The 16,910-nt window shown below is 41.2% G+C and overlaps 1 protein-coding gene across 2 annotated transcripts in view; it reads right to left on the bottom strand.

Moving 5' to 3' along the window:
- LOC124556841 overlaps positions 1–16,910 on the bottom strand; it is a 594,435-nt gene that overhangs the window by 23,318 nt on the left and 554,207 nt on the right. For both annotated transcript variants that reach the window (XM_047130858.1, XM_047130859.1), the window contains exons 13-14: positions 4,632–4,776; positions 2,864–2,947 (exon numbers count right to left, since the gene is read on the bottom strand). In XM_047130858.1, the coding sequence (XP_046986814.1) occupies positions 2,864–2,947; positions 4,632–4,776 (229 nt within the window). The remainder of the gene's footprint in view (positions 1–2,863; positions 2,948–4,631; positions 4,777–16,910) is intronic.

Here is a 16,910-nt window from a genome sequence, read left to right as displayed (position 1 = left end):
ACATGTGTCTAAGATACACTGGATACGAACAAAAGCAGCGTATTGATCACAGTACAAATCTATAGTTAAGAATGACAATTCTACAGGTATGCCATATACAGCAGAAGCCAGTCATTGATGATTGGATCCCACATATCTACCAAATCACACATTGCTGATTGCTACATTTTATCTGCTATGCCACATACTTCTAAACATTTTGAGGGGATTAAGGTCGGGAGATTTAGTATGTGATAGGATACCTTAGTGTATGTTGTGTAGCTATAGAGGAAACAGAAACACTTTGTAACTGAAGATGTTTAAAAAAATGTCCTTGTCCACATTTACAGTAGTGTCAGTGAGTTGCTCCAAGTAATAGTACAAAAAGCATCACAGAACCACCTCTGGCCTGGTGCCAAAAAGCTAACCTTTTATTATTTGTATTTACTGTTTAAATATTAAGATACTGATCCAATCATGCTGACAGCATTACTTGCACAGAGAACTTGTTAATACTAATTTCAGTATCACTCAAATCATCAGGAAAAATTTTAATTACTGTCAGTGCTTACTAACAAGAGGGACGGACCAGTCATAAGCGTGCTCTTAGAGAGCAAGTGCCAAACTGCTAAGATGGCTCATAGTAGTCTCCGTACATTTTTGGAGAAAGCAATATGTGAATCCGTATGTAAAATATGATATTGTGTTAAGATGGAATAATTTGTTAGAGTTACCCCAGATGATAGTCTTGTGACAGTTTGTGTTAATCTTCTGTGGAGACTTTTACTGTGTCTTTTGCAGTGCTCTAGAAATGATCATCATCTGGAAACTTTGTCATGAATAATGACAGAAACTCTCAATCTTCTCCTTGGTTTTTTGCTTTTATAAATAGCTATAAAATCCAGTGGCATGCCAATTCTCTGTAATTTCGAATTTAGTAGCACCTAATTCTTTCCCATTTTCTACTCTGTTGGGCATTGTTTAGTGCATACAGGTCAGAGCCTGTGGCCAACAGTTACATATTTACAATATGAAAACTGAACAAGTTACCTCCAGTTATGCTAAGGATAGCGAGCAGGGGCACTATTTACTGAAATCCATCATGTTTGCTAATCCTGGCACATATTTTTCATGGGAAGTGATATTAAGGAACCCACTGTGTAGCATTTGAGGGTAACAGCTTGCACATTTTGGGAATTATACTTAACATACTCTCATGAATACTTCACAAACTCATTGAGTTATTGGTGCACTCTACATGAGGCACCATTTGAAAAGAGGCACTGAAACGGAAAAGAACAGAGAGAAGGCCAAAATACTAAATTCGGTCATCCAAAACAGTTTCATCACCTGATATTGTAACATAGTCCCTCCTTTCAATCATTGTATGAATGTCGATAAAACAGATATTGAGATAACTGGTCATGGAAAAGAATAGCACCTACAATCGCTTGATAGTGGAGAGACCTAGGAACCAGATGAGATACTTATAAGATTCTATGAAGATTATGCAACACAACCTATTCCCCTGTAGCAGCAGTTTATTGTAGATCAGTGGAGCAATGAAGAGTACCCAGCGAATGGAAAACACACTGGTCATTCCAGTTTTCAAGAAGGGCAGTAGGACAGATGCACACAATTATACACCTACACTGTTAATGTCAGTCTGTTTTCAAACTTTGAAACATGTTTTATGTTTAAGAATCATGACTTTTTGGATAGCAAAAATCTCCTCTATTAAAATCAACACTGATCTTGTGAAACTCAACTTGCTCTGTTCCTCCACGAGATCCCTACTGTGCATACAACAGCACTCACGTGGATGCTGTGTTTCTTTACTTCAAGAAGGCGTTCGGCACTGTCCTACACTGCCATTTAGTGAAAAAATTATGGTCTTAACAAGAACTGGATTAGATTTGTGACTGGATTGAAGACAGGCAGAACTGAACACATCACTCTTAATAGAACAAAATCAACAACTGTAAAGGTAATTTCCACAGTACCCCAAGGAAGTGTTATAGGACCATTACTGTTTACATTCTATATGAAGGATCTTAGAGTAGCATGGAGAGCTGCATCAAACCAGTCTCAGGACTGAAGACCACAACAACAACAACAACAACAACAACAACAACAACAACGAAGGATCTAATGGAAAGTGTTGGTTGCTCCTCAGGACTGTTCACAGATGATACAGTTGTGTGTATGAAAGTATCAATGCCAGGTGACAGTATCCATTTGCAGAATGACTTTCAGAGGACTGATGAATGGTACAGGCTGACAGTTAAACATGAACGTAAATAAATTAACATATTGTGTATTCATAGGGAAAGAAAGTCGCTACTGCACAAATACACTACTGATGAGAAATGCTGGAAACATTACCTACCGTAAAATATGTACCGTACTTATCCAGCATGACTCAAAGTGAAATAGTCACATGAAACCAATAGCAGGGGAAGATGATGCCAGATTGATAGGAAGTATCTTAAGAAAATCTAACTGATACATGAAAGAAGTGGCTTAAAAGGCACTTGTTCCACCAGTTATCAAGTGTTATTCATCAATATGGGTTCCTTACCAGTGAGGGAGAGGGACGGACACGGACACAGTGACACTGCTTCCTCTCTAAACTGATTTACACTGTACTCTGTTCACTGGGTTACTTTAAAATGAGTAATCTATAAATAACATTTAATGTGCAAGAATGATTTTTTCTCCCAATTCTCCATTTACAAAATATCGAAAATTATTCACTGCTATCTCCATTCTCCTTTAGTGGCATCAGTCTAGAGCATGATCGATTCCCATGCTGTGTTTAGTGTTCTAACAAATTTTAATTATCTTAATAGCTTGGAAACACAAATATACATTTAAAACTTACTTTGTCACTGCCCAGTACACAGTCATCTGCCAGATGTTGTACACACAGTACAACATTGCAGCCCAATCCAATGTAGTGAGCAGCCTGCAAGAAACTTCTAATTAACAACCCAAATTGATCTTGCTGGTACCACTACCACTACCAAATAACAACTATTGTCTACAGCACACACACACACACACACACACACACACACACACACACACACACACACATTTCATTAATATACTCCCTTAGAAACATGAGAAAAATGTTGTTTAGTCATTCTTACAACAAGTTTTAATGCCTTTGTCAAATGGAAACCAATTTCAATTTATATGTAACTCAATTTGATATCAGTAGTCCAGAAACCAGTTCTTCACAATATGGAGAAATTACAATCAAATACAAATAAATACAAATACAAATGTTTTATTCCACCTTTGAGCATATTTACATGCAATTGGTGTCATCAGTGTTAACACAATAGTAATAATATAAACTACAACAAATGTCATTAACTACAATATAATAATCCAAGATGGATGAATACATATTTATGCAAATGTCAATAAAAACAAGAAGTTTCCTAATAGATCAGTTACAAGATAAATGAACTACATAGTTGAGTGAATGACAAATAAATAAACAGATAATTAATCTTGAGTACATGAAACAGTAATAATATAGTTCCACACTGTGACATGTGTACAGTTTGCAGTTAATTTATTGTTAATTCTCATAAGGAAAGTGGGTCATTTGCCACATACTCTTAGAACTCTTGAGCAGAGTAAATTTCTTTAGTTCTTATCCACCTTGAAATACTTAGTTTTAAATTTATTTACTGGCTCTGTGTAGACATTTTCAGGTAATTTGTTGAAGTAGACAGGACCAAGATATTTTTAACACTTCTGTGTCTTTGCAAGCCTAGAATTGGCATATTAACCGTATGTCCACTTCTTATGTTATGGTTATGAACTGTCCTCCTTAAGTCAAATTTACTCAGATTCTCTTTCATGAAGACAAGACAGTTGTAAATATACAACTGTGTGGGTATCCCAGCTGAGCATTCAGACCGAATACAATAGCTTTCAGTCTCACTATCATTCTCCTGCAGTGCATTTGCTTCAGACCAAGTAGTGTACCTCCCCATTTCTGCTGCCATGCTGTGTTGCACATTTTCAAGGTTGGTATCACATGTGATGAGTGTCGTGTCATCAGCATATAGCACTGCATCACATGGTACAACTGCAGGTAAATCATTTATATAAATAATGAAAAGGAAAGGTCAAAGAAGAGATCCTTGAGGTATACTCTTCACAACTGGGAGACATTCTGATGCTTGATTATTTACCTTAACTGACTGTTTTCTATTGTCCAAGTAAGCCTGAAGCAATTATAATTTCCTGTTTTGGCAACATTATGGCTGCAGCTTCAAATTTTGCTTCTATGCACAGTGCACTTACATCTATAACTTCGTAGATTAAGTTGACACTATTTTTAATATATACAGATACATTGCCATGTCAAATAACCAAAAGCATAAGTGTACTGTTAATACACATTATGTATGTGTGTTTTTGGGGTTTATGTGCACTCAATGGTGAAGTTATCAGTGCCCAATACACTGCGTAATGTGTTTCAAAGATTACTATAGGAACAGGTCCAGTTTATAAAACACAATGGAAAATCCTTTTACCAAAATTTTCATACGTGTTATTATCCAACAGCACGACTGAATTAAATTAGCAACAACCACAAAGATCTACAAGAGTGTATGTATACATACCACAGCCATAGCAGCAACAGAACGCGAGGTATTTGAAATTATGAACAAAAGAACGTAACTGTTGTCCATAGCAGCTGCCTCCAAAGGAATAAGTCTTTTACTCCACTGACCAACTTTAGGGTTGTGGTATGTTAAGCCATTCTTTCTGTAACATTAACATAAAATAATAATAATAATAATAATAATAATAATAATAAAGTGCATAACATGTTACACAATTTATTACAGAAAAAATTAGCCACATTAATTGACAAATTTTATTGTTCTTCATATTCTTTAAATATTCATACTACTCTCACAAAACCTGAGTTACATATTTAGTTCAGCAAGGACAAGAAATTTCAGATCGAGTCTACATATGCACAATCTGACTTCAGTGTCGTGTAAAACCTGCCTCTTCACTATCTGAATAGCTGTAAATATGTTCACAATTAGTGGGAAGTTAGTTATAACTGATTCTTATGTTAACAGGAAAGTAACTGTTTTAATTAGTGTTTTTTCCACGCTGCTTTATCGAATTTATTATCTTTTTAAGCAACATTTCAACTTAGATCCTAAGTCTGAAACTTAAGTAGATGTGCAAGTCTGAGGAACTGTTAGTAAGTTTAACAATGCTACCCCCGCCCCTAACCTCCTCCTCCTCCTCCCCCTACTACTACTACTACTACTAGCATCACCAATTGAAACACCTCTTAAATTTAGTTTCATTTATGTACTACAGGACCAATAAAAACTTTGTCACATATTCTCATTAGTTACTTTTTCTCAGTATTTGTCTTAAGCCATCAAAAAGGGACCATAATGATACCTTATTTCCCGTTGTTTTTAGCCTTCACTTCACTCTTTACATTCTCCCATTTTTAATTAGGCATATCAGATTGTATCGTTGATATCTTTCACTGTAATAATTTTCCCCGTTTGAGAAACTGTGTTGCCATTTCATACACCAATGGCATAAAATGATTGCAGTACAAGATTAAAGTTTTAGTGTCATGCACATAATGAAGTCTGGCTATGAGGTGCTTGGTAATACAGAACTTTAGGGAAACATTCAGGCATATTCCGTAAATACTGCTCCCCAAATTTAATAATTGTGAACAATTTTTTCCATGATATGATGATTGCAGTAAAGTGATTGTTGCCCCTTGTGAATTCCTTTTTCCATCCCTGATTCGCAATTTCAGAAAGTGACTATGAACAGTATGTTTTCATCAATGATTTCATACTTAAGTTGGCAATTGATTCCTCATATATACAGATCTTAGACAACATTTGTTGTATTGTACTGGAATGTTACTTCAAAATTGCTGCCACTACAAACTATTTTTATGAAGTAAATTTCTTTGTGGGAAACATTGTACTTGATTAGATTAGATTAGTTTTTTGTTCCATAGATCCGTGCTGAGGAGATCCTCGTGGATGTAGAACATGTCAATTTTTTATTTTTATTTTTATTTTTTTAAGCTGAAATAACAATACTAATAGTATGAATACATACAATACATCATTTGTTTCTATTAAAAAATTTGTCAATGGAGTAGAAGGACTACTGAGGTTATCATGGGATAGTGTCACAATAAGTATTTGTCACAAGATGTTCAGCATTGAATCAACCCCAGCATAAAGCAATGATTTATAATGTATAATGTAACTGGCCAGATGAGAAAGCTAAATAAAATACCCAATACCAGATTCATATAGAAGCAGGTGATACACTTTTCAAATTAAATATGTGATACACTGTATTTTATAATGTCACTGTACATATGACTTTCTTTCTGTAACACATATTAATCATTATTTAATAACATACAGAAGGTAAAGTTCATCATCTTATTTCATATGAACAATTACAAAGCTACACAGAGTGAAACTTTGATTCAGACAGTTTAGTAGTTTCAGATCCAGGAAGAAAAAAAAATGTTTATGTAATGTAATTTTTATGTAAAATACAGAAATTTATACCATAATAGTGTCTGGAAAGCAACAAAGTCTATCATTCAAAATTCAAACATTTCAAATATTCACAACCTTTGACATGATTTTAAAGATCTGTATATGTACGAATTACTAATACTTTGACATTGGAATGTTTATAAATGAAAGCAATAAAAATTGTAGATTTATCCACAGTTTGTATACTTCTTATATCACTGTCTGTTTTTATACAGCAGCAATTATTATGTAATAAAGTAAGATTATTTCAGATAATCATCTTGTGGTGTTGTAGTTGTCACGATTTCAGATGTTTTTGTTATCCACATGGAACATGTTATCACACTTAAAACTTTACAAATACTTGTCATTGAAAATCTCTATATTTAAAAATGGCAGTAACAAATAATTTATCTGTGACAATTAAGAAAGTATTTGAAGAACAACACTAGGTGCACTTAGAGTGCCAATCAATTGCAGTTTGTAAGTTAAGATGTAATTCTTCTATCAGTTGTGAACCAACTTTAAGACATTGACCATTATTGTTTTTGACAAAAATGTGCATCTGAAAAAAAAAAAAATTGTTTCTTTCATTCCATAGTCTGCATTATGACCCGAACCTCTCTCAGACCCAAGCTGATGTGTTATTTTCAACAACTAGCTAGGTATTTTATAAATTCTGCATACTAGTCCTATATTAACATTACATGCTGAAATTTTTTTTAAGTTAATGGCACTGTTGCAGCTGTATAATTAGCCGTAGAGAGGAGGTATGCTAAGTGTTAAAAGGTGTGCTACTTCAATAATGTATTCTTTATCCTTATGCAAGCCACAGTGAGATCTGTCACATGTAAATTGAATTAACACTCTTGAAGTAGCAGAGAACTTCCAAAACTGATTAAATGTGACCATGCCCCAAATATTTTACAGTTCATCTGCATTGCTGAGTAGAACTAGCCTCAGAATATTTCTTCACGAAAATGTTCCGCAGACACAAGCTTACGGATTAGTTGCCTGGTCCTTCAAGATGCTCTTTTAGCTCTTATGCAGCTATAATTGCACTCTTTGGAAAAAAATTATGCCAGGGCATTGGTTGGTGAGTAAATTTTTTCAACAAATTTCATTCACAAGTTACTGATGTAATAACAAAGTATCAAGACAAAAATTCTCATGGTGCTACTGTATTTCTGATTGCACTATATTTCCTTTATCTAGAAGATTAAATTATTTGGCACAGTATTTTAGAACATTATCTTACCAATCCCAATCCAGTCTACCAATATTACTGCTAAAAGGAATAAATGTGGCAAGGAAGTTAGTGGAGCTGTAAATTTTTGTACAGTGGTAGGTGGGACCATCACAAACACCATACCGGAAGTCCCCACCTGTGGGGGTGGGGACACATTTGAAGGTGCAGATGTGAGTTACTAACACTACTAATGCAAGAAACAGATATGGACAGAATCTACGTAAATCTCTGCACACTGTTATATACTGCTATATGGGAAATTGATTTTCAGTTGTCCTGCATATAGCAGCTATAGCATTCTTCCAGGAAAGTCACACCACGAGAGCTGCTTGCTTTTCATTTTGGAGAAAGACTATGCTTTCCCAGCTTTTCATGTCCAGTTCTGTCAAGTGAGGAGACAAAATTTCTTCACTAATCTCTTGTTTATAAAGTTCAGTTTTTTTAGTTTATTAAATGAGTAGTTATCTTCAGCTGTTAAGTGAGCTATTATGTAAAAACGTTCAACAGCTGGAGCTGTCAACTGGCTACAGCCTCAGTTCATCCAACTTCTGAAGAGGCCCACAGGCTTAGATTGTCTTCTCCAACAACAAAGGTAGGTTAGCTAGGAGTTATGGAACTTCAGATATATCAACGTAAGTCAATTCATTACAGCTGACAACTTTTCTAGACTTGAACATAATAAGTCCCATTCCATCAGACATATTCGAACACACCTTGGGAGGGGGGGGGGGGAGGGGGGGGGGAGGGAGGGGGGGGGAGAGAGAGAGAGAGAGAGAGAGAGAGAGAGAGAGAGAGAGAGAGAGAGAGAGAGAGAGAGAAGGGAAGGGGCATACTGGTACAGTCACCCAACAAAGTATTGGTCATGCCCAACAGTGCCCAACTTCGATGATCTAATGGGAACCGAAGTATCGACCTCAGAGCAGCTGTTGACACTGAGTCCACTTGGTGCAGCCAACTCTACAAGTGCCAGCAATTCCTGAAGGGAAGAGGTTTACGCAGTGCACCAGTAACAGAAGTAATGGTGAGAGACAGGCAGTAACTTTCTGCTTATTCATTAAATCCCCACCAAGTGACTGCAACACAATTAGATGGCTCTATAATATACTGCCAATGACAGACTGCAGCTAGGTTCTTCATTCACAAAATCAATTCCTGTCATACCAATACCACACAGGTTACAGACAACATCACACTACAAATTATACACTTCTCAGTCTTTAGTTATAGTAATATATTTTACATAAAAGTTCACTTAAAAACTGCAAATAAGTACTCATTTAATAAACTGAAAATAACTCCACTTTATAAACATGAGGTCAGTTAAGTTATTTAGTCTACTCCCATTAGAAGACTGGACAGGAAATCCTGGGGGAGGTATAATCAGTCTGCAAAATGAAAAGAGAACACTGCTAAAAGTGGGGGCAGTTTCCTTTCACAGAAAAATGCTACAATTGTGCTGTAGTACGATTATGAATAAATTTCTCTTCTAGCAGTGCAGAACATTGAGAAGAGATTCACACAGAACCTGTCCACATGCAGCTGTTGCATTAGTATTCTTTGTAACTCATGGAAACTATCAGTATTAGGCTGGTGCATAAGTTTGTAACATTTTTGTTACATGTGTCTGTATTCCAGTTGCTACAGGTTTGATTATCGATTGTCCTTTTTTATTTGTTTATCTGGGTTTATATATTGTCATTTTGTCATTTGGGGATAGTGAGGGAAGCTATAGACACTAGAAATGAGTGCCAAGTGGAGAAATCTTAACATTTCCAACACATTCTTCTGTTCGAGTTCAATAGGGCAGTGACAGTAATGGAGGCAGCTAGAAACATCTGCAACATGTATGGGGATAATGCCATTGGACACAGCACAGAAAGAACAGGATTTTCTCATTGTAAGGAGGATGTTTTGACATTAGGAACTGCATATTCAGGAAGACCTGCCGGGTCTGATGATGATTGTTTAAACTCATTAATCCACAATGGTCCACATCAGTGTACTCAAGAACTGGCAAATGTGTAACTGTGATCATTCCACCATTGTGTGAAATTTGCATGCAATGGGGAAGGTTGGGTGTGCAGGTACCACATGCTCCAAGCCAAAATCACAAAAATCAACAGGTGGCCATATGTGGAACTCTGCTTGCTTGTGATCAACTTATCTATCATTACTGGTGATGAGAAATGGTGGCTGTGTGAAGATAAGGAAAAGACAGGAAAGGTTGAGCTCAAACAAAGTAGCAGCTCCCTGTACAAAGACATTCATGCATCCACAAAAGATATTGTTATGCATCTGGTGGAACAGTGATGGTATGATGTACTATGAACTGCTTCCCTGTAGTGTAATCATCACTGCTGATATTTATTGTCAATGACTTAGACATCCTGCAGGTGCAATCCATGAACAATGACCAGGAAGACTGCAGGAAGTGATGCTACTCCATGATAACAGCCACTCAGATTCTGCTAGACTGACAAAAAACACTGCACAGGGGTTGGGTTAGGAAGTCATCCTACATTCATTCACCTTATTCACCTGATCTTGAACCCTCAGATTTTTCACCTTTTCCACTCTCTATGAAACAACCTTCAAGGAACTTCTTTTCCATATGAAAATGTGCTCCAAATATGGCTCAACAAGTTCTTCATCTCAAGACAGTGTGATTTCTACAGTTCCAGAACCAAAAAGTAATTCCAACACTGGCAGATTGTTCTAAATAGTGAAGAAGAACACATTACTGATGACTGAAGTCTCTATTAGGTGTATCTTATGTGTTTATTAAACTTATGGAAAAAATGCTACAAAGCCTTGCAGCAACCCAACACTAAAGAAAAAAAATTGCTGTAACTTTTTTGTAGGAAACATCATCATCATCATCATCATCATCATCATGCTCTCTCTCTCTCTCTCTCTCTCTCTCTCTCTCTCTCTCTCTCTCTCTCTCTCTCTGCCCCCTTCTGCGAGGAAGGTATCATCATCATCATCATCATCATCATCATCATCATCATCATCATCATCATCATCATCATCTAAGACTGATTATGCCTTTCAGCATTCAGTCTGGAGCATAGTCCCCCTTATAAAATTCCTCCATGATCCCCTATTCAGTGCTAACATTGGTGCCTCTTCTGATGTTAAGCCTATTACTTCAAAATCATTCTTAACCGAATCCACGTACCTTCTCCTTAGTCTACCCCGACTCCTTCTACCCTCTACTGCTGAACCCATGAGTCTCTTGGGTAACTTTGCTTCTCCCATGCGTGTAACATGCCCCACCATCTAAGCCTGTTTGCCCTGACTGCTACATCTACAGAGTTCATTCCCAGTTTTTCTTTGATTTCCTCATTGTGGACACCCTCCTGCCATTGTTCCCATCTACTAGTATCTGCAATCATCCTAGCTACTCTCACATCCGTAACCTCAACCTTATTGATAAGGTAACCTGAATCCACCCAGCTTTCGCTCCCATTCAACAAAGTTGGTCTAATGATTGAACGGTGCACAGATAACTTAGTCTTGGTACTGACTTCCTTCTTGCAGAAGAGAGTAGATCGTAGCTGAGTGCTCACTGCATTAGCTTTGCTACACCTCGCTTCCAGTTCTTTCACTATGTTGCCATCCTGTGAGAATATGCATCCTAAGTACTTGAAACCGTCCACCTGTTCTAACTTTGTTCCTCCTATTTGGCACTTAATCCATTTATATCTCTTTCCCACTGACATTACTTTCGTTTTGGAGATGCTAAGCTTCATACCACAGTCCTTACATTTCTGATCTAGCTCTGAAATATTACTTTGCAAACTTTCAATCGAATCTGCCATCACAACTAAGTCATCCGCATATGCGAGATTGCTTATTTTGTGTTCACATATCTTAATCTCACCCAGCCAGTCTACTGTTTTCAACATATGATCCATAAATAATATGAACAACAGTGGAGACAGGTTGCAGCCTTGTCTTACCCCTGAAACTACTCTGAACCATAAACTCAGTTTACTATCAACTCTAACTGCTGCCTGACTATCCATGTAAAGACCTTTAACTGCTTGCAAAAGTTTGCCTCCTGTTCCATAATCTCTTAGAACAGACAATAACTTCCTCCTAGGAAGCCGGCCATATGGCTCTTCTAGATCTATAAAGCATAGATACAATTCCCCGTTCCACTCGTAACACTTCTCCATTATTTGCCGTAAGCTAAAGATCTGGTCTTGACAACCTCTAAGAGGCCTAAACCCACACTGATTTTCATCCAATTTGTCCTCAACTAATACTCACACTTTCCTTTCAACAATACCTGAGAAGATTTTACCCACAATGCTGATTAAAGAGATACCTCTGTAGTTGTTACAATCTTTTCTGTTTCCATGTTTAAAGATTGGTGTGATTACTGACTTTGTCCAGCCTGGTGGAACCTGTCCCGACTCCCAGGCCATTTCAATTATCCTGTGTAGCCATTTAAGACCTGACATTCCACTGTATTTGATGAGTTCCGACTTAATTTCATCCACCCCAGCTGCTTTATTGCACTGCAATCTATTGACCATTTTCTCCACTTCCTCAAATGTGATCCTATTTCCATCATCATTCCTATCCCATTGTACCTCGAAATCTGAAACATTACCGATTGTATTTTCACCTACATTGAGCAACTCTTCAAAATATTCCCTTCCTCTGCCCAAGGTTGGTTGGTTTGTGGGATTAAAGGGACCAGACTGCTACGGTCATCGGTCCCTTTTTCCAAAAAATTAAAACCACCCAAAGAGAATAAAAACGAACAGCAGGAAAGACGTCAGACGACACAGGACAAGAAATACTCAGACAGAGATCAGACAAAACAAATTACAATCACACAGAGTGTGACGGTGGTTGGCCGACCATAGAGAGAGAGAAAAAAAAAAGGAAAAGCCAACCACCGAGAACACATTAAAAACTCAGTTTAAAATCGGAGGCCAAAAGCCAGAATCAACACTAAAAAACACAAACACACTCAGATTAAATGATAAAAAACCCCTGACCAAATAAAACGCAAAACTAAGCCAGCCATAGCAGGGTCATCTGTTAAAAGGGCAGGGAGCATGTCAGGCAGTGCAAACGTCTGCCTGAGCACAGCTAAAAGCGTACACTCCAATAAAATGTGGACCACAGATAAAAAGGAGCCGCAGCGACACAGAGGTGGGTCCTCACAGCGCAATAAGTGGCCGTGTGTCAGCCGAGTGTGCCCAATGTGCAGCCGGCAGAGGACAAGAGACTCCTGGCAGAGGACCCGAATGGACGACCGCCACACAGTCGACGTCGCCTTGATAGGGCGAAGTTTGTTGGACATGGGCAGATTGCGCCATTCAGTGTCCCATAAATCGAAAAGTTTTTGGTGTAAGATTGCCCGCAAATTAGTCACCGGGAGGCCAATCTCCAGAGGTGGTTTACTGGTGGCCTCTTTCGCTAGGCGGTCAACATTTTCATTGCTGGGTACCCCAACATGACCGGGGGTCCACACAGAGACCACAGAGCGGCCGCAACGTGCAAGAGTATGCAGGGATCCTGGATAGCCATCACCAGACGGGAACAAGGGAAACACTGGTCGAGAGCTCGTAAACTGCTCAGGGAATCGCTACAGATAACGAAGGACTCACCTGAGCAAGAGTGGATATACTCTAGAGAACGAAAGATGGTGACCAGCTCAGCAGTGAAAACGCTGCAGCCAGCCGCCAATGAACGTTGTTCGGAATGGTCCCTCAGAGTTAGAGCAAAACCAACACGACCAGAAACCATTGAACAGTCAGTGTAAACAAAGCCAGAGCCCTGATATGTGGCGAGGATGGAGTAAAAGCAGCGTCGGAAGGCCTCCGGAGGGACTGAGTCCTTCCGGCTCTGTGCCAAGTCGAGCCGAAGGCAAGGGCGGGGCACACACCACGGGGGTGTACGCAGAGGGGCCCGGAAAGGAGGTGGAACTGGGAAAACTCCAAGCCCGGAGAGAAGCTCTCTGACGCGGACCGCAATCGTGCAACCCGATCGGGGCCGACGTTCTGGGAGATGGACGACTGACTGCGGGAACAGGAGACGATAATTTGGGTGCCCAGGGAAGCTACAAACATGGGCAGTATAAGCGGCCAGCAAATGTTGGCGCCGGAACCGCAGTGGAGGGACACCTGCCTCCACTAGTATGCTGTCCACAGGGCTGGTCCGGAAGGCACCAGTGGCAAGTCGTATTCCGCTGTGTAAGATTGGGTCCAGCACCCACAACGCAGACGGGGATGCTGAACCATAAGCCAGGCTTCCATAATCCAGACGAGACTGGATTAATGCCTGGTGGAGCCGTAACAGGGTAGATCGGTCAGCGCCCCAGCTGGTGTGGCTCAAGCATCGCAGAGCATTTAGATGCCACCAACACGCCTGTTTAAGCTGCTGAATATGAGGCAGCCAAGTCAACCGGGCATCAAAAACCACACCCAAAAACCTATGCGACTCTACCACAGTAAGAACTTCGCCGTCAAGATAAAGCCGCGGCTCCGGGTGAACAGTGCGTTGCCGGCAGAAATGCATAACCCAGGTACAGCCCAAGACTGCGCCTTATGGATAGCACCCTGTAGCTGACGTTCAGCAGCTGCAATGCCACTAGAGCTGTAGTGAAGGCAGAAGTCGTCAGCATACAGGGAAGCAGGGACAGAATTTCCCACCGCTGCAGCGAGGCCGTTTATGGCAATTAAAAACAGGCAGACACTGAGGACAGATCCCTGTGGTACCCCGTTCTCCTGGACTCTGGAGGAACTACGGGAGGCCGCGACTTGCACGTGAGAGGTACGATACGACAGAAAATTGCAGATAAAGATTGGCAGAGGGCCCCGAAGACCCCATCCATGAAGCGTAGAAAGGATGCGATTACGCCATGTTGTATCGTACGCCTTCCGCATGTCGAAAAAGACAGCGACCAGGTGCTGACGGCGCGCAAAGGCAGTACGGATGGCCGACTCCAGTCTCACCAGATTGTCGGTGGCGGAGCGGCCTTTACGGAACCCACCCTGAGACGGAACCAGAAGGCCCCGAGACTGCAGTACCCAGTTCAACCACCGGCTCACCATCTGTTCAAGGAACTTGCAAAGAATGTTGGTGAGGCTAATGGGACGGTAGCTGTCCACCTCCAAAGGGTTCTTGCCTGGTTTTAGAATGGGGATAACAATACTTTCCCGCCATTGCGACGGAAACTTAGCCTCGACCCAAATACAGTTGTAAAGGTCGAGAAGCCATCGCTGGCAGTCCACTGAAAGGTGTTTCAGCATCTGTGGATGCTATCTGGCCCAGGAGCGGTATCAGGACAAGCGCCGAGGGCACTGTGAAATTCCCACTCACTGAATGGAACATTGTAGGATTCCGGATGGTGGGTTCGAAAAGGAAGGCTCCGACGTTACATCCACTCTTTAATGGAGCGGAAGGCCAGTGGGTAATGGGAAGAAACGGAACTCAGAGCAAAATGCTCTGCCAAGCTGTTGGCAATTTCGTCGGAGTCTGTACAAACTGCTCCATTCAGTGAGAGCGCAGGGACACTGACAGGGGTCCGATAGCCATAGAGGCGTCGGATTTTGGCCCGCACCTGCGATGGAGAGACATGGAGGCCAATGGTGGACACATACCGCTCCCAGCACTCCTGTTTGCTTTGGCGGATAAGGTGGTGGGCCCGCGTACGCAGCCGTTTGAAGGTGATGAGGTGTTCAATGCAGGGATGTCACTTGTGATGCTGTAGCGCCCGCCGGCGATCTTTAATCGCCTCAGCGATCTCAGGCGACCACCAAGGCACAGTCCTCCTCCAAGGGGACCCAGAAGAACGGGGAATTGAAGATTCTGTGGCAGTAACGATGATGGTGGTGACCGATTGAACCACCGCATCAATGTCATCATTAGAGAGGCTCAATAGCGGCAGTGGAGGAAAACAAGTCCCAGTCAGCCTTATTCATAGCCCATCTGCTAGGGCGCCCAGAAGAGTGATGCTGTGGCAGTGACAGAAAGATCGGAAAGTGGTCACTACCACATAGATCGTCACGCACTCTCCATTGGACAGACGGTAAGAGGCTAGGGCTGCAGATCGAAAGGTCAATGGCGGAGTATGTGTCATGCGCCACACTGAAGTGTGTGAAGGCACCATCATTTAAAATGGAAAGATCGAGCTGCACCAATACATGCTCAACGGAGGTGCCTCGACCTGTTGCCACTGACCCACCCCACAGAGGGTTATGGGCATTGAAGTCGCCCAGTAACAAGAAAGGTGGTGGCAATTGGGCTATCAGCGCAGCCAGGACATGCTGCGCATCACCACCATCCGGTGGAAGGTAAAGACTGCAGACGGTAACAGCCTGTGGCGTCCACACACGAACAGCAACAGCCTCTAAAGGTGTTTGGAGAGGGACAGAGTCACCGTGCAGAGAGTGAAGGACATAGAGGCAGACGCCACCAGACACCCTTTCATAAGCTGCCCGGTTCTTGTAATAACCCCGATAGCCACGAAGGGCGGGGGTTCGCATTGCTGGAAACCAAGCTTCCTGAAGAGCAATGCAGAAGAAAGGGCGAAGGCTGATAAGTTGTCGAAGCTCAGCTAGATGGTGGAAGAAACCGCTGCAGTTCCGCTGGAGGATGATATTGTCCATGGCTGAGAAAGGCGTGAAGGGACTGGGAAGGCAATTTACGCTGCTTGGTCACTCGCTGCCACCGATTCTGTACCCGTGCGAGTGACATCCATGGCGTCTGAGGGACCAACGAGATCAAGGTCCTCAGCGGACGCCAGAATCTCGACCTCATCCTCAGACGCAGAGCTCAAAGGGTGCGGTGGGGTCAGTGCCACCGCAAGTTCTTTGGCCTTAGAGGTCGTGCGCTTGGACTTCTCTCACTGAACCTTGGGTTTCACCGGCTGGGAAGGCTTCACCAAATCAGTCTCTGAAACAGAGGAGGATCACGAAGCCCTACGACCAGCCGCTGGTTGGGACTTATGCCACTGTCGGGCGTCATGCTTCCCACTGGTGGAAGCCTGGGAAGGGAGGGTCCCAAGGGAGTTCATGCGAGTGAGAACAGCCAAAGAATTTAGACACTTCTCCGGCTGAGAAGCGGGG

This window comes from Schistocerca americana, chromosome X, assembly GCF_021461395.2.
Source record: "Schistocerca americana isolate TAMUIC-IGC-003095 chromosome X, iqSchAmer2.1, whole genome shotgun sequence".
Taxonomy (NCBI): Eukaryota; Metazoa; Arthropoda; class Insecta; order Orthoptera; family Acrididae; genus Schistocerca; species Schistocerca americana.
This window is presented reverse-complemented; position numbering and strand designations above follow the sequence as displayed.